Source organism: Cariama cristata, unplaced genomic scaffold (assembly GCF_000690535.1).
Source record: "Cariama cristata isolate BGI_N322 unplaced genomic scaffold, ASM69053v1 scaffold2604, whole genome shotgun sequence".
NCBI lineage: Eukaryota > Metazoa > Chordata > Aves > Cariamiformes > Cariamidae > Cariama > Cariama cristata.
This window is the reverse complement of record NW_009613314.1, coordinates 31,733-52,490: the sequence shown is the minus strand read 5'-3', so window position 1 is coordinate 52,490 and position 20,758 is coordinate 31,733. Positions and strand designations below refer to the sequence as shown.

Sequence of the window (20,758 nt, the reverse complement as noted above, 5' to 3'; positions counted from 1 at the left end):
CTCTTTCCATGCCCTTTGTAAACTTTCTGCTTTCCAAATAGCACTCTACAAGGGTCAGTCTGGATCCCGCATGCTGAAAGTAGCCCAGGACAGTCATCTCAGGTTTTATGTGCAAGCCTTGGCCATGCTGAAGGTGAAAACAAAACTCACAACCACCCCTTAAAAATCCTGTAAACAAAACTAGAACTAATTGAAGCACAGATAACCTCTGCTAAACTGGGACATGTAACTCAAATGGAAGCAACACAGGGGCCTTTTTACCAGTCTGGAGAAGTACAAAGAAACAAGTTGCATTCAAAAAGACAATTCATACAATAAGTCTTATTCCACAAACACCTGTGAGAAGTAACAGGCCAGAAGTACATCTATAATATACAGTTAACAGAGCACAGTCTGCCTTAAAGAACAACAGAGAAAAATGTATGGAAAACAGGAAATTCCGTTGTCTTTCTCGCTTACCACTTCCAACTGATCCTGAAGGTGCAATGACATCATCATCACTGTCTTCCTCATTTGATTGCGTTACCTCTGGCTCAGGTGCTACATTCTTGACTTCTTGCTCTTGTTCCACTCTACTCCGCAAGGCCAAGATCCGGTGGTGTAATGCAGCATACAACTGCCCTGTATCTTTAGAGCTTGCCTACATTTTTGTAATATTCAGAAACAAGAAAAAAGTGCAAGGAATTATAACAGAATAAAACACTACTTACATAATACACACCAGTCGTGCCAAATTTCACAATCCACACTTCAGTTTCCTCACACAGGGTTTTTCAAACTAGGTCAGAATAGGTTGTGGTATACACAGCAAGATGCTAGATATACTAAACTCTGACAGTGAGAGTATATTCCTCTCCACTCAGCACCAATTTTCTCTGGCTAACATAACCAGTACTAGCTAAATTTATATAATCTTCTTCACCCAGGAGTCACACAGCTTTCCTGAGAGGTCCCAAAAGCTTATGCTAAAAAGATCTTCAACATAAGATATAATCAGAAAACTGAATGGACACGCAGTCAGGCAGGTGATTATTCCAATTCTTTTTTTTACTCTCTTTTATACTGGTCAGCTGTTTCAGAGGGAAGCATTTCTGACAACCTGTCCAAGAACATATCTTTTTTACTCTTAAAGGTTAATGGCCACTTCATGCCTTCTAAAGAATCAATTTTTAGGCCTACCAAACGAAGTATTTAATGGACATTATTTAAAAGGGAACTCTTCAAATACTATGAAACTCTGTCTTCACTATGTCAATTAAGCCCTCATATTAACTACTATTACTGTTACCTCAAGTTAACTGTAAGGTAACAATCCCACTTCTCAGATTCTTTCATTAAAAATTGTTTCCATCCTCCCTGTCAGTTAAATCTGTCACCTCTATATCTGCAAAATTCCCCTGCAATGAGCTGTAGTGAATAAATTATTCCATATAAGATACTTTTTATCAATATTAAAATCAATAGTGAATAACCTGATGACAGATTAACTCGAACTTTTCAAATCTAGAAAAATGCCAAGAAAAACTTATCCATTGATTTCACTGCTTTTTCTTCATCAATGGATATTTGGTATCATTAAGTTCCACTCAGACTCCAGATCCCAGTCCTGCAAACCTAATGTCACAAGGGAAGCTGACTATTTGTTGCTGTTCTTTTAATTTCTGATCCATAAGAACACTTAATTCTTTAGCAACTCCATGTGTAGAATCAGTGTAAGTCAAAAGAAGGTGTTCAGACCTCTCAAAATCTATAAGTGCTCTTAGCAGACATTAGGGAATGACCTTTCTTTCTTGCTGACTGTACCATGATCTCCCAAGTGTTTCAGTAATTCTAATCGGGATTGCTGTTTCCCCATTTAGCAAGCACAGAAATCACTTTCACTGTCCTGCTACTGCTTAGAATACTCTGTATTAAAAGAAAATCAAAGTTAAAATGTGTTACTTTTAACTACTAACACAAAGTTCTTGACAGATATTTAGTGTTCCACATCAACCCACACTGTAGACAGATGACAGCTTTCCCGTGCTACAAGTTCTAGTAGATCTAATTTTGGTTAAGCTATTACCTAGAAATCTATGAAATGCCTATTTCCCTTGATAGCAAAAAATTATTTGCATTAATCTTACACTAGTTGTAGTCTCAGTAGGTGTTGAACAGATCCCACGACTCCATGGTCAATGCTTTGGACAACCTGGCTTCCTAGGGCAACCTTTTAAGTAGAATTTCTTCACAACTAGTAAGGCTTTTCAGACAAGCAAAGTCTGCCAAGCCCCTTGTCTTTGGGGAGCAGTAAGGAGGTAGGGTGCAAAGAAGAATGGTAATGTTACCTCAACTACAATTTAAGCAAGCACCAATTTTAGTAGGAAGGTTAAGATGTAAACAAAAAACAGTACTCACTGATATAAGAAAAACTTTAACTCCCTGGTCCTCTGTATCCATGGCAGTGATCCGGATGCTCTTCTCACTGGCTTTATCGATCTGCATCTGAGCCCAGAGCTTGGTATTTAAGATTAATCTGAGACTCCCCTGAGTTCTCATCACTAAAGCCAACATATGAGATCAGTTACGTGGAAGAAGACACAAGAAGCAGCTCAAAACAGCCAAGATGGCTTTTTATTGTGTGAATGTTTAAGTCTCTTTACAAAAAATAACAAGGGAAAGCCCTTAAAACAGGGATCTTGTCACAACTGTTAATCAGAAGAATGTAGGCTATTAAAGATTATCAGTCACATCTAAAGATATTTAGTCCAAAGTCTTTTATGTAATACATCAAAGTCCAGTGGCTGGATCTGAGCTGATAATCTCAGGCTAATGCACATTTCTGCCAGTCTGAACAATCATGTACTATTCAAAGAGACTTGCCCCACCCACAAGCACCTTGTCCCGAAGAGCCCAGATCTGAAGAACGTTACCATAAATTTCTAGTCAAATATTCTAGTTGCTAAATACAGTTTGCTTTTATGGGGAAAAAAAGTAACTGGAACATTTGCTACAATAGGAAGATATGACAAGATACTCTCTCATAAACTGAAGTAAGAGAAAAAGTCCAAACTGCTTCTGAGTTGCTGTAGCTAAGACATAACCTAAAGTGGATGCTGCTGTGTGTCACGGAAGCATCCTATGAAAATAGCACCGACTGTCATCCAGTATCTCATTTCCCCTGGTTCCTCTTACCCAGTCGAGACTGTAATGTTCCATCATCTGTTGAGGCCATGTCATTGAGTCTTAGAAGTCCTCGACCTCTTTCCACCCAAGACTGAGAGTTTTTATCAAATACAAACAGCTTGCACTGAATCTGCAACAGAAAATATCCCTATAGTGTAGCATAGTTGTTGATTGAAGAAATAATATATTTCATATTCAGTCACCCACAGCTGGTTAAAAAAATTCAGATTTCATATGGGAATTTTAAACTGCTTATATCTGTGGAAACCAAAGTAATCATCCTCTCTTTTGCAATAAATTCCAAAAAATATGCTGTCTGGTTTCATAAGGTTTTATTAACAGAAACTATAAATTCTTAAAGAATAACTTGTTTAAGATCAAACAAGAACAATTTTCAGATAAGGTACAAAATTCCACAGAGGAGACTTATTGTGATAAGAGACTGGGTAAGAGTCATCTATAGCCTTAAATCAGTCAATTCTTTTAAAAGTCTTAGGTGCACTTTGCACCATTGAAGGTGGTATTTGTTTCTAGGAAGACCCAGCACAATAAAAGCAAAATTCTTCCTGTATTAAGGAAGAAAGGATAAACAAACATGTTAGCTTATTATCAATTCATAAAGCCTAACCCAAAGTCATAAAGAAACAAGAGGTATTTTTCCTGCCTTCCTGGGTTCATCAGTTTGAAAAAGTACACCTTTTGTACTTTCTAACGGTAGGACTGTTCCTGCTTCCCATAAAAGCTCTCTTTTTCTTGCCCTCTCTAACTCCTCTTCATTTACCACTGAGGTTTCATAATTCAAACCACCACCCCTCAAGTTCCCCACAGATATGCATGCACTAGGGGGAAAATATATTTCCATGTTCGTTCCCTCCATTTCTCTCTTTCTCCACCACAGAACACCTAGCTCTGTATATTTCATTTTTGCAACATTAACATAGTTCTGTGTGTACAAGTCCCATTTGGGATTCCAGTGCATTAAATTTCACAGGAAAAGAACAGAAGTTAGGTGAGAGGTCTCTTAAGTTACAACATATTCATGCAAATCAGTCCTCTATTAAGTATATAACTGCTAAAAGTTGTGGTTTTCCTAAGTGAAACAGGACTCTCATCTCTTCAGTGTCTTGTTCGATTACATGAAGCATCTAGGAGTTTCTGAATTATACATAAACAGAGAAGTACCAGAACAACTATTTAAAGACCATTCATGTCTGGTAAAAAGAACTCCAAGAGGACATACGTTATAGATTATTATTTCATAGGATAATACAAGTGTAACTGATATGTGTTAGTAACTAACATAGTGTATCTGTTTGGTGTCAGAACAGACCAGCACATCTGCAAGAACAAAAAACTATCCTTGAAAAATAATGCAGTTCAAGTGCTGAGAAACTTAAAAGATCAAAAAAAACCACTATAATTGGATGATAAAAAGGAGGGAAAAAAATATATACACACCACTTAGGTTTACACGAAAACCCTGCACGTTTTTCTTACAGACATACTGAAGTTAGTAAGTATATTTAAGTTAATGAATAACTACAATGTGAAATAAAATATGATTAAAATTAGAAGTCTAAGTCATGACCGAATGTCCTTCTAAAACATCACTAACTCAATTAAGTACCTCGAGACAAATTGCTGAGTACTGTTTTATGGTTTCTGCTACACAAGAAACCAGATTGCTGGCATAATAGTCCATTCTGAGCTTTAAAAAAAACTTCAGTAGTACAATAATTAAAGAACTTTAAATTTTCTGCAAACAATCGTTTTGTAGGAGATAGAAGCTTTTATGTGATGGATTCAGGAAAGTATGCTTAAGATTCATCCAGATGGCCCAAACACTGAAATTTATTCAGAAAGAGAATATTAAGAAACAACAGAGTATGGATATTTATTGTCAGATCTTAAGTTTGCATTTTAACACAAGAAAGTACAGTAGAGATATAGAGGATAGCTGAGTTGTAGGGAATAAGGTGGTGTGCATTCACTGGACATCCACAGGAATCCCCAGAAACTCTGTTTTATCCGTTTCTTACCTGTAACACGTTACTTTCAGCTTCCTCCCCAGTAATCACTTCTACCTTCGCTAATAAACACTTCCTTGCTGTTGCTTTAGTATAGGCTGCTGCAGACTCTGCCAGTGATTCTGAAACATTATTAGCTGAACAACATTTTAAAAGTTTGAGAACGATTCGTATATAATTTCGTAAGATTTATAAAGGTCTCATAGAAGTATACCGGAATTTGGAGAAATAAAGTACAGAAGACAGACATTAATAGAACACTAGAAATAGGATTGAAATTTAAAGCAGAAGTTAAAGTTTGTCTTTTAAGATTTATTTTAAAAGCACAAGAAGACACAATGGACAGGAGAGGTAAGTTATTGAAAAATTTTGTCCTGCATACAATATTTCAAAACCTTTGCTAACACATGGACACCTACATATCTGTAGGTGCTCCAGCAGTACTGATACTGCTACCAGCTATACAGTTGGGCCTACACATGTACAGCAATATTCATTTTCCGCTTTTCTTCTGGCATGCAAGCAGTTTGCTGGAGAAAACACACAGCTCCCAAATTTTCCAGAAAATATTGCCAAGAGTCACAGAAGTCTAGAATCAAGTACAGTTCTTGGTTCAAACAATAAATCTGGTACTCCCACTCAATACGATATACATTTGACTCAGATATTCAGTCACTGGAAGTATAATAGAATTGTTAAAAAACAGTTTGCCACATTTGTTCTATGCTCTGTAGGTCCAAGTACCTGCTCTGTTAATTCTCTCTACTTTCATTCTGCTGAAGATACTTCCAATACTGCAGAATGACCATGAAAAAGACACTGTAGCCTGTATGTGTTTAATATTAAAGACAAAAGGACAAGAGAATCTATGGCATTTAGCACATCACCTCCCACCCCTAGCCTGTATCTTTGGTTACAGGAGACAGTAAAGGCAACATAAAAATGTTATGCTTTTATAAAGTAACATGATATTGAAAAACGCAATCATTTAAACAAGGATTAACTACCATTCCTAAAATAATATTTTGTTTTTCACCTTTCTCTGGTGTGGCTTCCTGAGAGGATGATTCAGACCCAGACTCTGTAACAGCATTCTCCTTATTACTCTCTGTACTACCTTCATTTGATTTTGGTGGACTCTATTGCAAAAAGAAGAGGAGGTAAACAGAAGAAAGCAAGCATACACTAATTTTGCAGAACAAGACTAGTGATCAATTACTCAGGGAAGTCCTACTTGCAACCATATGGCACAAGAAGAATCCCACGGATGACATGCTTTCACAGTAAAAGCTATCCTACTACCCCAGGCAAGGAACTGAATGGAGCACAACCTGAAAACCAGTTCAAATTATTTTCCCCTGAACTGAAACCAAATTTCAAGCCTTATTTTGAAGTTATGTTCAACAAAGCAAACCAATTTCAGCTACAGCTGAACTCAAGGCATACTTGACTGAACTCCCCGCTCAGTGGTCAGACAGGTATGAGTGCACAGCATTAAATGTTTCCCTTTTGTACCAGCAATAAAAACAACAGTAGGAAACAGTGAGGCACTACGTTAGGTTGGTACACAATAAACAGAATTTCCTGAATCATACCTCTGTACTGAGGCAGCTGCCTTTACTGCTGGACTTGAAATCCCATCGCTGGGGGGAGTCATATAACAGAACCACTCTCAATTTGGAGGACAGCAAACATAACACACCCTCAAATACTTATATTAAAGAAGCCATTTAAAGAAACAAGATGTGCCATAAAGTGCCTGGACTTCAAAAGCACATGCACTACAGAGAAGGCACTCAATCTCCTTACACTGGTAGAGCTTGGCAGGGAAATCCTAGAGAGCATTGCTGTTGCAGACAATAGCTCATAATGAAACACCCATGCTGCACTCAGAGTCAGTTACCTACAAGGGAAACCACTGAAAGAAAACTGTGCTCCAGTGACAAGTATAATTAAAGGTTCTCAAAATTGCCAAGTGAGAATCCATAACACAAACTACTTACAAAATTACAACATTTCATACAAGTGGATACTCACTAGGACTCGCTCACTCATGTTCTGTCCAAAAACAAACTTGTTGGTAGATACATCTGCACTGTTTGTGGAGTTCTCTACACTGAAAAAGAAACCCCCCAAAAAAACAGGTTTTATAAGTCAGGAAAATATCTGTTTATCTTCTACTGACAAAATGTAAGTGATTGTCACTGGCTTTAAAAATTAAGCACCAGTTGACACAAACATAAGCAAAAATTATTTCAACTTAGTAACATGAGAGCATGTACTGGTTTTACAGAACAAGAATTCTCTCAGAATGATGGTAAATGATTTTGTCACTGTAAATATCTTCCCTTTACATATCTAATTACATATTAGGCAATGCTGAATGCTAAGTGAGGGCTTACTGTTTAATCATATAACATACTTTTTTGAACAGTATTCTACATGCACAAGCTTGAACTACTACACGTTTTTACATCAATTTTCTCAGAAAGGGAAAGAATTGAAACAAAACCACTTGCAATATCATAGTTAAAGCAAAAGTAGCAGGGACAAGTAATGCCTTTTATTAGACTAGCTGCAATGCTGCAGCCTCCCCAAGAAGTTTCACAATCAAGTCTCAGCCCTCACATCTTCCTTACAGAACACGCATTCTCTTCCCGTGTGGCATTTTTATTAACAGATTCTTGAATCCCATTTAGGAAGGACGAGAATTTTACTATTTTACAGACTCAAAAACTTAACAAGTTGTTATTCATCTGCCTTCGCTTCAGGCATACCTTTCTAAGAGATCAACATGCTTACTAAGCGGACATGCAGAACACAGACCACCTGAAATCAAGCCTACGTGCATTTCACTAAGTTTGAAAAATGGGGGCACACATGTCACTACACAATTCGAGCAGAACCAAACAAACCTTTAAATCGTGCGTGTAGAGTTGCTACTTCTGAATAAGTAGATTCAAACAGAGGAAATCCTCAGGGGAAGAAAGTTTTGCCTACTAAGGGAATTAAATGCCACAGATCTGAGCTCCAAATGCCAAGTGGGAACTCAGTATGATCTACTGATATCTGCCATGTGACCTAGTACATTTACAATTTTTAAAAGACTGGCAGTGGGTTACACAAAGGAAGGAGCTTTCCTTCTACAAGTCGACTGCCATAATGTCTTGCCATCTCAGCTAAAAAACACAGCCAACTCCATTTAGAGATGCTTTTTTTTTTAAAGGCAAACCCAAAACTAGGTTTCTGACAATTGAGCTACCATGAATATAACCTCACAAAGTGAGAACTCAATTGAAATATGGCAGATGTCATACAAGCTGAAAGATATAAACAAATATTCCAGTATTTGAAGTCCACATATTAGAAGTTATTGTCTGTCAAATCTGATTAAAAAAATCTGACAGCGTCTCTGGAAAGGCAGTGACCTGGCATCCACACAGTCACTCTGTCGTGTTCTCTGCCTCTCCAGTGTATCATCTGAAAAACTTGATGTCAAAAGTGATTAAAACTGCAAAACTGTCTAGTGCCTACTTTGTGGTGAACAAGAGGGTCTTAAAAACGCAGAATATAAGGACAAGGCAAGCATACACTGGTGCTTTTCCTACAATTATTTCATGGCCTCAAACAACCTCCAGTTCAGGTTCTTCCAGGAGCAGATATGTCGCTTTACTCTATTGCTCTCAGTGGGATTTTTCCCCCATGCTTTTCCAGTTATTACTTGAATTCACAACTCTGTAGTAAGAAATTCTCCTCTATTTTCTACTCTTTCTGTAACACTACTTGATTTTTTTTGACCACTACCGAGCTAACATTTTCAAAGCCATATCAACATCTTAGCCTTAAGCGAAGGCTGTCAGTTCAGAGTTCATCACTGTATATATAGAATTAGCAGAGTTTTCTTCTGGCTGCCTCACTTTACATATACCTACATGAAGTTTCTTCTGATGCTATTGCCTAATTGAAAATTCTCGAAGACTTCCCACAGTTAGGTTCCTGCTTATTTGTACAGGTCCTCTATATTGCTCTGAAAAGCTTATTACCATGAACAAACAACTTTTTTTAAACTATTCTTCCCTTTATCCATATCGTATATGAAACACCACATCGTATATTGAACACCACAAATACAGCAGAGATCTCTACAGGATTCTACTGGTAGCTCCAATTTATTCCATCACTGTTTCTTTCTAATCATTCATGACAAGAATTCTCTCATCTTGTGCTTGTTAGTTTTCTGAAGAGGCTTTGGTGAGGACACGGTCAAGTAAATGGTGTCAAATGCACCTCCCTTGACCAGATGATCGAGGATTCCCCCACATCTGAAGTTTGCCACCTCAATCTTCAGAAACCTGCGTTCCCACTGACCCAATATAAGCCCTGTATCCAATAAAAAGCAGAATCACAAGTAATTTTGAACACAGAATAAGGAAAACTGTCCTATAGGTTTCCCTGTAGTCTCACCTGGAACTGATGTACTGTAGAAAATAATTTGTTGCAGAAGGTACATCTGATGTAGAAAGGCCAGCATTCTGCACATCAGCAGTTTCATCACTTTCATCTCCTAGCTGCAAAAAGGAACAAGTATATATAGACAGTTTTAACTACTGACCACAAAATTTTGAGCTCATTCTTTCCCAAGACCAAGCTCCATCCACAAACACTTTCTACAATAAAACAATATAAGCCTATGTCCCAGTACTACACTTTTGTTACGCTAGGAAACCTGTGCAAACCTGTCTTCAATAGGAGGTACTAACAGTCCAACCCAATTACTCCCCACATAAGTTTGAACCCAGGCTGCCCTATTTTTATTTTCTCACCTTTTCTGTGAAATCTTGGGTGCATGAGAGCATCTTAGGAACACATTTCAACTTAATTCTGACCCAAAAGGTAAGAGAAAACACTGCATCACACTGAGCTTTAGATGTTACCCATGATTGCGGTAGATGCATTTATTTTTGAAAAAGTTTCTTATGCTACTAAACAGTATTAATTTAGTAAACATGCGAAAGAACAGTTTTAAGTAAAACAGCCAAACTGCATTCACAGCTTCTAATTTCACATATATACGTGGAGGTTTTACCCCTGTTATATAGGTTCAACATACTTCATAAAGTGTGTATTGCTCATGTCAACAAATGTTCCACTGCCTCTTATCCTCACTTACATCCATCAACTCTTCGTCAAGATAACAAACACATATTTACCTTAACTCTATCTCTTAAGTTTTGCCCAAATACAAAGGTTTGCTGTGCATTTAGTTCTGCCTTCTCACAGCTGTCATCATCTGAAGTATTGTTGGATTCTTTTTTCTGACATTCTCCTGCCTAAAAAAAGAGAAATTGAAAACTTTAGCCTAGGTAATTGAGTTTCTTTAAACAAAAAGATATGTTATGACATGGTACATCACACAGTCATTCACAATGACAAGCCAGTAACATCTCCAGAGCTACAAGGCAAATTTTGCATTAAAAAAAATAATCCTCTGTTGTTGTTTAGAACATCTTTCTTAACAAGTCACAGAATAGTTAAGGTTCAAGGGGATGTCTAACAATCATTTGGTCCAAACCATGTTTAAAGCAGCATCAGCTTCAAAACTACACTAGGCTACCTGAGACCTCATACAGGCAAGTCTCAAAAAAAAAATCTAACAATGGCAGTTTTACAGTTTACTAGCCTGGTTCAATGTTTGACTGTACTAAACACAATCGTTCCGTCCCAACACCCAGTGGGAATCCCCCTTCCCCACATCTGCAGCCTCTCATTTGTTTGGTAGGCACTTCCAAGTCTCATTCTGTCTTGCTACAGCCCACCACTAGATATTTGAGAAGAACAATTCAATTCCCCTCCCCTAGTCCAAGCAGAACATACTCAGCTTTTTCACTCTCTCATCAGCCATCATGTGCTCCAGCCACTAGTCACCTCGGTGGTTTGTAAATGTCTTCAATGTATTTGCAAGCCCAAACTATACACAATACTCCTGATGCCACCCACCAGTGGTAAGTAAAGGGGAATAATCACTTTTCTGAACCTAATGGCTGCAGTCTTCGTAAAGCAGTCCAGTATGTTGTTTTAATCAATAAAAGGATACACTGCTCATTCGTGTTCAACTTGTTCATCAGTGTCACAGGACCTCAAGGTTCCTGAATCTTTTGTCCTGCTAAGGAGCTTCTTCTGTTCTGCGCCTCTGCAGTCTGCTTTCCATTAGCAGCTCTGTAACCTTTCACTGCAGCTGCCATGGCAGTATTTTCCCCTATTGTTCTCATACTATAGTTCCCATCCCGTCATACTCAGGGTCTTGCACCTGCAAACCCTCATGGCAGTGTTGGGAAGCAATTGCAACCAGCATGGGAATCTCCCTCTTCTCTCCTGATTTTCTAGTCTGCAGCTTTTGATGTACATTAGAAGACACAACAATATGCATGCACAAAGCCTAAACAACTCATCGGCACACAGCAGCTGCCCCTCAAAGCATGCTGCAATCAGCACTAACAGCATCATAAGCGGAAAAAAACAAATCACAGCAGGAAGTTTGAGCATATCCTGATGAAAACTCTATAGTTACTATACGAAGAATATTATGGGGTACCACCTGCTCCACTGGAGAGGATGCCCAGGGGAAAGATGCCTGTCTGGAGAACCCCTGTTGCTTGTCTTCCTGGCTGGCCCATTGGAATTTTTCCTTTTTCTTTCCCCTTTTGCTCTTCCTTCCTCCAAAATAAAGTAACTGTCACTCTTAGAAGTAATAGAATTAATAGAAGTAATAGAAGTAATACTACAGACGCTGCTAACAAATTCTGTACATAAGAACTTGTCTCAACATTCTTCATGCAACACCAGGACCTCCGAGCACTTCTCTGCGCAGCTGCTTTCTAGCCAGTCACTCTCCAGTCCTTGTGACACATGGGTTATCTCACCCTAGGTACAGGACTTTACACTTGTTGACCGTCAGTTGGTTTCTCTTGGCTCATTTTTCCACCTTGCCGAGATCCCCCTGAACGACCTTGCCTTCCAACATACTGACAATTTTCCCCTTCCCTCAGTTTACTGGCATCCACAAACTTAACAAGATTCATTTCATCTTGCCAGGCTGTTCATGTAAACATTAAATAGTACTGACCTCAGTATCATCCCTAAAGGAATGCCTGTAGTAACTGACCCCCCATCAGACTTTCAATCACTGAGTGATCCCCTTGAAGCTCACTGGTTCAGCCAATTTTCCACTCATTTTAATTCCACCCAACCAGTACATGTCTCTCCAATTTGGCTATGACAATGATATCAGAGACCATCCATGTCAAAGACCTTGCTAAAGTCAAAACCAACAAGTATTGCTCTCCGTGCAGCCAATGATCTCATCGGAGGAGCGGGGCTGAAAAAGTCAGGTTGGTCACCATGTTTTATCCATGCTGAGACTCCTTCACCAAGAAGGGAGAGGAAGGGGCTGAGCAGTTTCTACTTTCCTGGAATCTCCTTTTTGCCCTTTTTGAAGATGTGTGCCATGTTGTCTTCTTCCTCAGTAACAGGGACCTCCCACAGTATCACAACATTTTGATGATCAGCAGTGGTCTCACACTAACACCAGCCAGCTCCCTCAGCACCCATGGATGCATCCTGTCTGGTCCCATGGACTTGTATATGTCAAACCATCTTGGATGGTCCTTAAGGAAACTTACTGTAATAATTCACTCCCCCAAACTTCCCCTAGGAAAAGGGACCTGGTAGACCTGACAGCAGACCTCTCTCTACTAAAAACCAAGACAAAGGCTTTGACTCCCTCAGACTTTTTTTTATGTCCTTCACCACCAGGTTCCCTCCAACATTTGGCAGCAGGTCTACATTTTTCCTTCACATTGCCTTAGCTTCTAATGCACCACTAGAAGCCCCTCTTGCAGCCCTTTCTTCTCCAGTCATTTCCAACTCCAGCTAAGTTTTGGCTTTTCCAGTTCTCTCCCCACACATCCAGGCAATCCTTCTGTATACTTCTCAGGTAACTTGGCTTTTCCCACCTTATATACACTCCATTTCTGGATTTAAGGAGCTCCCAGTTCATCCACGCTGGTCTCCTGCCACACTTGCACAATTTCCTGCAAGTTGGGATAAACTACTCATTCTCTGAGGTGGTTGCACATAAAGATAATAAGCTCTCCTGAGCCCTTCTGTCCTTCAGGATCGTACCAACAAGCTCAATGAACAACCTGAAGTCTTCCCTCCTGAAGTTTGGGTCTCTTCTGCTACTTATCTTCCCCACTTCCTCAGGATCTCAAACTCCATCTCATAGCTGCTGCAATCACAGTTACTCTCAACCTTTGTATTTCTAACCAGTTCTTTGCTGTGAATACCAGGTTCAGCTGAGTACCCCCTTGGGTCATCTTATCCAACACCTGCATCAAAAAAACCCTGTCCTCAACTTATTCCTAAAATCTCTAGGAGTATTTCTACCAGGGCATACTGCCATTTTAGCAAGTGTCAAAACACTTAAAGTTCCCCTTTCAAACCAAGGTCTGCAATTGTGAAGCTTCTAGTTCTCCAAGGGCTTTAGCCACTTTCTCCTCTTGATCAGTCCAACTCCAGTGAAGGTTGGATTCCCCTCTGATTTTAACCTATAAAGCCCTGACCAACTCAGCACCTGTCCCAGACCAAAGCCTCTGCGTTCAAGCAGCTTCTGAGCATAGTAGAACCCATCCTCTTCTTGTCTTTCCTGCTTTACTTCCTAAAAAGCCCATATGTATCCAATGCAGTAGTCCAGTTGTCCAAGTGAACCTCCTGTGTCCGTGATCACAGTGAGGTTACAGAACTGCTACTGCACATAGATCTCCAATTCCTCCTGTTAGTTTCTCATCCAGGGTGTTGTTGCTTACAGGTGCTTCGGATGGGCTGCCAGCTATGGCACTTTCCAAACTTAATGCACAGGGGAAAGAAGGCAGTGGGAAAACACCACTGGATTGGGTCCAAAGGAGTTTTGCAAATCCCATTTTATGTTTAAGGGACATAACCTTTGCATAACCTAGCTGTATCATCTGCCTTCAGATTCTAATTCTGGCATTTCAAAGACATCATTTTTCTGCTGGTAGTCAGAAATGGGCCAGTGTTGCCTGCTGGGAGTAATCCTCCAGCACTGAATGGTGCAGACAGGGTAACAGAGCATTCTGTTGAACAAAAGGAAAAATGATTAGCCTAGGATCTCCTTAACAGGTCCTCCTCCTTCTGGATAAGGATCACTATGTCCCTACTGCCAGAAAGGTCAAGGGTTGCATAGTAGGCTTGAACAGCTGCCAATCAAGCTTCCCAGAACATCTGGTGACTTTGAGCCACCAGATTCTCCCATCAGTCAAGGGAGGTTGAATAGAAGGCTGTAGCTTGTACCCATCAAAGAACTATGTTGCTTAGGGCTCCTGCAGTTTCTTGGGGATTTTCAAGAGAGAGAAACAAGGCCTAGCCCAAATACGTACAGGTCGCCACAGAGATGCTCAGAGTAGGACAACTGGATAGATAACATTTCTACTCTGTTACCTTGTGTAAGCACAAGACAGAGACCTGAAAGAAAAATCTTTTCTGCCAGTAAAATAAGACCATGACTCACATCTGCTCTAACAAGGGCAGACCAGGCTCATCTAAAACTGCAAAATACCATGTGCTTGCTCTCACAAGGAAGATTTCTCTCTGCAGGACATCAAATCTATGACACAGATCTGTGCATACAGTTACTAATACGAAACTTTTAATTCCAAAAGTAACCATTCACTCTTATCGAGCGCTCTAATATTCTGCAGAGACACTCCAGTATTTAACACAACTACTGTATGAACTCCAATTACTTACAGCTGTGCTAGAAAGCTTCAGGCAAATGAAGCTGACTATAAATGCCGAGATACCGAAGAATATCCCACCATGCACCTTAGTAAAATTGCAAATGTTCAGTTATGAAGCTTTATACCATTTAATATTTGGCTTTCAGTGATCCTTAACATCCAGATTTAAGAGTTTTCTTCTGGTCAGAAAACTTCCTCCCAGATCAGTATGTCTGGACTTTGATTAAAAAACTCAAGACAACTTATGGATATTAAAAATGTACAGAGGGTCTCCCTAATGACATACACAGAGGTAACAAGCATGTCCCACAAAGACTTCATACTGATCCATGCAATGAGTTTACTTACTGCTACTTAATTATGGCAGTAGGCTTTCACTAAACCTTAAATAGCCATTCACCCTTGAAGTCTTAAGATATTCAGATTTCAAAACTGAGACTTGAAATTCAAGTAAATCATTGCATACTCTTGCATTATTGACAATACTACTTCTGTGCTCAATGTGGCATCAAAAAGCAACCCACTGTAATGAAGCTACAAAAAAAAAAAACACCCCACCCTAAAAAGCCACACAAAACTCACACACCCTCAAAATCCCCAAACATCCTCCTCATGCTCTCAGTCAACATATCTTAAGATGCCAACAGTTAGCTCAATACCTGCAGGAAGGAAACGACTGGACACACTTTGCACAAAACAGGGAAGGAACTGTGCCCCTGTACTCGGCACTGCTGAGGCCGCATCTCAAATCCTGTGTGCAGTTTTGGGCCCTCACTACAAGAAAGACCTTGAGGTGCTGGAGCAAGTCCAGAGAAGGGCAACGAAGGTGGTGAGGGGTCTGGAGCACAAGTCTGATGGGGAGCAGCTGAGGGAGCTGGGGTTCTTTAGCCTGGAGAAAAGAAGGCTGAAGGGAGACCTGATCGCTCTGTACAATGACCTGAAAGGAGGGGGTAGCAAAGTTGGGGTTGGTCTCCCAAGTAACGAGCAATAGGACAACAGGAAACGGCCTCAAGTTGCACCAGGGGAGGTCTAGATTGGATATTAGGAAGAATTTCTTCACCAAAAGGTTTGTCAAGCATTGGAACAGGCTGCCCAGGGAAGTGGTGGAGTGACCATCCCTAGAGGCATTTAAAAGGGGTGTAGGTGTGGTGCTTAGGTACATGGTTTAGTGGTGGACTTGGCAGTGCTAGATTAACAGTTGGACTCTATGATCTTAAAGGTCTTTTCCAACTTAAACAGTTCTATGATTCTACTTCATTACTTTCAAGATAAACAACTTTTAACACACTTAGATGCCTTTTCCTCTATCTGAAGCTTTTCAGCCCCTCATTACCTGCACTCTCCTTCCACTGTTTCCTGTAGGTAATTTATTTGCTGCCTCTGGGTTTTTACCTACTATCACCTCCTGTCTCTGAGCTTCTTTATGTGTTACTCATTCACTTCAGTTGCCTGTATGCTTTTCATCCTCATACTTTCCAACACCATTCTGCATTCAATTGTTAGAAATCAAGACACTACCAGTAAAGCCATTATCCATTGGTAGGGGATCACTTTTTGCTAGACAGTCTGAGAAGAATGAACACATGCAACAAATTGCTCAGTTTGCCTAGCTCAAAAAGAAAAGCCTTTTCAGATGGGAACAGGAATTCAGTAAGTGCTTCTTAGTCTCTGGCCTGATAGGAGCACCAGTCAGACCTGCCAATAGCCACTGGAGGAGACAGCTTTTTTTTCCTCCTCTCATAGAGGACAAATCCCTACTCTTTTGACTCACTCCCTGCACACAGAGCAAGAGATGAACCGAGATGAACCTGCAGGAGGAAGATGTATTTCTTTATGCAATCCAATCAGATGAAAAAGCAGTATTCCGACTATCAGTCCACTGAACCAAGACGCTCAATTGCAGGAATTCAATGTCTATGGTAGGAATGGCATCAGTCAATAACAGTGGGATTTTACAGCAAGACTAGAAATAAAGTTAGAAGGATTAAAAGGAACCAGTGAGAGCAGAAGCAGAACTGAGCAATTTTTTTATATTTTGCGAGGGAAAAGAGGTATGAAAAACCATCCTAAACTGTGGATTCAGTAAATCTTTGTTACAGTTCTTGAGTTTAGTAAAGATAAATATAGCATATTATTAGGACAGTATAAAATCCACTACTACACCTAAAGTGTACTACCATAGTATGGATAGGTAAGGGGCTATCACTGATGAAACTGCACTCACATTACTAAACAGACTCTGTTCAGAGAACACTATTTTAAGATCTGTCACCTTGAGTGCCCTTCCAATTCTTCTCCAACTCACCTTGTCTTCAGAGTCAGAACTTTTCAGTGTTGCATTACTTAGTGATTCTGATGTGGCTGCAGAATCTGGCGGGATATTTACACCGTTGGTGCCACTGTTAAGAACTGCAATAATGAATGAGAAAGTGACATAAATTTTCTAGATATTTAGATTGTCTTAAAAGTTTTCTATAGCAAATTACATGCTGTTTTCTTAAGTCCATGAAATATTGCAATGTAAACTACAGAGTTCCCATAGAATTTTGCGAGAGACTTGAGGACCACGATTCAGCAATTCTTGGCAGAATCAAAATTCCAAATGCAGAAAACCCAGTCAGCAAAAAGTCATGTAATCTATACAAACGCTGCAGGGACTTCAACACATACGACTTCAAGCAACCACCCTGCTCCAATCTAATACTGTTCACAGCCAGCAGGGCTCCTCTTTGGATTGATCCAGCTACTTCCATACTGAACTCCCACTGAAAATTTGTACTCCAATATTAAGTCCTCTATAGAGCCCAATCTGTGCCAACAGGCATGCCAAGAAATCAAGTTAGAAATGTTTGGTTCTATGTCAGATTCAGTATTAACTGAAGTTACTTCTGCTTCAATTCAACTGAACTTCCAAATAACAAAATGCAGGGGGCGGGGGAAACATAGGAGGAAACATGGACATCTTGAACAGTTTTTTTTGCTTTAACTTCCAGTTTTCAACCATGTCTATTTCTATTACCTATATCAAGTTCCATAACAATAAGCATAATACACATGATGAAACTTAAGAAATAAATTGTTATCTCAAAGTCCCAACTCCAAAGTGGTCCCCAAGCCTAGAGGCACCTCCTAGTGATTTAGGCATTTTACATCACTGTGCAGCCAGCTGAAGTCTACCAGTACTGTTCAATTGATCAGGAGTAGCTTATTCCACCATGGTCAATGCTGTCATTTGAGATTACCAATCCACACCCTTAAAAGTCTTTTTATTCCAAAAACCAAGCATGGACTACAACAAAACTGAGTGGTCTGGCAATGTCAGACAGTCATCCTAGACAAAAACTGAAAGTTCAACTGTGTTATCCCTTATGTAACACACCACATATACTTAACATTTAAGATGGTTCTTTTCTGAAAGGAGAAACCTAGAAAAACAAAGGCAGATGCTGAGTAAAAACAAACCACTACACTTGAACAGATTTTGTATTTTTGTTCTCCCTCCGCAGTATTCTAGAAATCAAAAGCATTATTTACCCATCTGTGAAAAAGCTTTTGGCTGTGGTGCCTGTAATACTGCTGGACGTAGCACACTTCGCTGCTGTTCCTTCGGTTTCTGGCTAGGGAGACCTGCAAGTACAAAGTTTTTTTCAAAAGCTATAAAGCTTTAAAGTTGAAAAATTCAGCTTCATCTAATCTTCTCTGTAACTGCTTCCAACAGAACATAAAAGAGGAAATCAGACTTTTAAAAAGCTTCCACTCCTTTCTTTCCCATCCCTCACTCAGCCTCAAAATAGAATTAATCCCAAATTGAGAAGACAACTTCCCATTCTTAAAAGATACTTTAAAGTATCTTCTCTACTTTATCCAGGAAAGCACATAAGGAGAGTTTATGACTGACTCAGAAATAAAAGTCAAAATTTAAGAGAAATGAACAGTACACAAGCAATCCTATTTAATTCTTGATATTCTTTGGATCTACTATCAGATATTCTTTGTATCTGCTGGAAAGACAACACAGCTAGGCATACACAGTCCAGGAGGTTCCTGCAGAGCGCTGAAGGTAACTTTTTGACACAGGTAGTGGAGGAGTCAACAAGGAGAGGGGCTCTGCTGGACCTTGCACTAACAAACAAAGAAGGACTGGCTGGGGGCAGCCTTGGCTCCAGTGACCATGAGATGGTGGGGTTCAGGATCCTGCGTGGAAGCAGCAGGGCAATAACTAGGATTATGACCCTGGACTTCAGGAGAGCCAACTTTGGCCTCTTCAAGGACCTACTTGGAGGGATCCCAGGGGTTAGGGCTCTGGAAGGTAAGGGGGCCCAAGAGAGCTGGTTAATATTCAAGCACCACTTCCTCCAAGCTCAAGGTCAGTGCACCCCTGTAACAAATCAAGCAAAGTGGGCAAGAGACCTACATGGATGAGCAATGAGCTTCTGGCAAAACTCAGATGGAAGAAGGAAGTTTATGGAATATGGAAAAAGGGACAAGCCACTTGGGAGGAATACAGGAATGTTGTCAGAGCATGCAGGGATGCAACAAGGAAAGCTAAGATCCACTTGGAATTAAATCTGGCAATGGATGTCAAAGACAACACGAAGGGCTTCAAGTACATCAGCAGCAAAAGGAAGACTAGGGAAAATGTGGGCCTGCTGTTGAACAAAGTGGGTGTCCTGGTGATGGAGGATACACAGGAGGCAGAGTGACCAAATGCCTTCTTTGCTTTAGTCTTTACGGCCAAGGCAGGCCCTCAGGAATCCCAGACCCTGGAGGTAAGAGAGGAAGCCTGGAGAAAGGAAGATTTTTTCCCCTCAGCAGAGGAGGATCAGGTTAGAGATCATTTAAACAAACTGGACACCCACAAATCCACGGGCCCCGACGGGATGCGCCCCCAAGTGCTGAGGGAGCCAGCAGATGTTATTGCTGAGCCATTATCCATCATCTTTGAAAGGTCACGGAGAACAGGAGAGGTGCCTGAGGACTGGAGGAAAGCCAATGTCACTCTAGTCATCAAAAAGGGCAAGAAGGAGGACCCAGGGAACTACAGGCCAGTCAGCCTCACCTCCCGTCCATCCCTGGGAAAGTGATGGAGCAGCTCATCCTGAATGCCATCTCTAAGCAGCTGGAAGAAAAGAAGGTTATCGGGAGTAGTGAACACGGATTTACCAAGGGGACGTCATGCTTGACCAATGGGATAGCCTTCCACGATGGCATGACTGGCTGGGTAGATGAGGGGAGAGCAGTGGATGTTGCCCACCTTGACTTCAGAAAGGCTTTTGACACTGTCTCCCATAACATCCTCATAGGTAGGCTCACAAGGTGTGGGTTAGATGAGTGGACAGCGAGGTGGATTGAGAACTGGCTGAAGAGCTGAGCTCAGAGGGTCGTGATCAGCGGTGCAGTCTGGTTGGAGGCCTGTAGCTAGTGGTGTTCCCCAGGAATCAGTTCTGGGTCTGGTTCTGTTCAACCTATTCACTAATGACCTGGATGAGGGGACGGAGTGTTTGCTGATGATACATCAGCAAGTTTGCTGATGATACAAAACTGGGAGTAGTGCCTGATGCACTGGAAGGCTGTGCTGCCACTCAGCAAGACCTGGACAGGCTAGAGAGCTGGGTGGAGAGGAACCTAACAGAATTCAACATCTTGAACAGTTTTTTTTGCTTTAACATCTGGAGTGGTGTGTTCAGTTCTGGGCTCGCCAGTTCAGACAGACAAGCAACTGCTGGAGAGCGCCCAGCTGAGGGCAACAAA

At 40.5% G+C, this 20,758-nt stretch overlaps 1 protein-coding gene across 1 annotated transcript in view; it reads right to left on the bottom strand.

Annotated features, from left to right (window-relative positions):
- Positions 1-20,758, bottom strand: part of RANBP3 (RAN binding protein 3) — a gene marked incomplete at its 5' end in the record, with an annotated part of 33,258 nt that overhangs the window by 787 nt on the left and 11,713 nt on the right. Inside the window, 10 exons of the mRNA XM_009698953.1 lie at positions 460-640; positions 2,398-2,540; positions 3,175-3,295; positions 5,205-5,329; positions 6,229-6,331; positions 7,230-7,308; positions 9,657-9,760; positions 10,403-10,522; positions 17,313-17,416; positions 18,542-18,634. Of these exons, the coding sequence (XP_009697255.1) occupies positions 460-640; positions 2,398-2,540; positions 3,175-3,295; positions 5,205-5,329; positions 6,229-6,331; positions 7,230-7,308; positions 9,657-9,760; positions 10,403-10,522; positions 17,313-17,416; positions 18,542-18,634 (1,173 nt within the window). The remainder of the gene's footprint in view (positions 1-459; positions 641-2,397; positions 2,541-3,174; positions 3,296-5,204; positions 5,330-6,228; positions 6,332-7,229; positions 7,309-9,656; positions 9,761-10,402; positions 10,523-17,312; positions 17,417-18,541; positions 18,635-20,758) is intronic.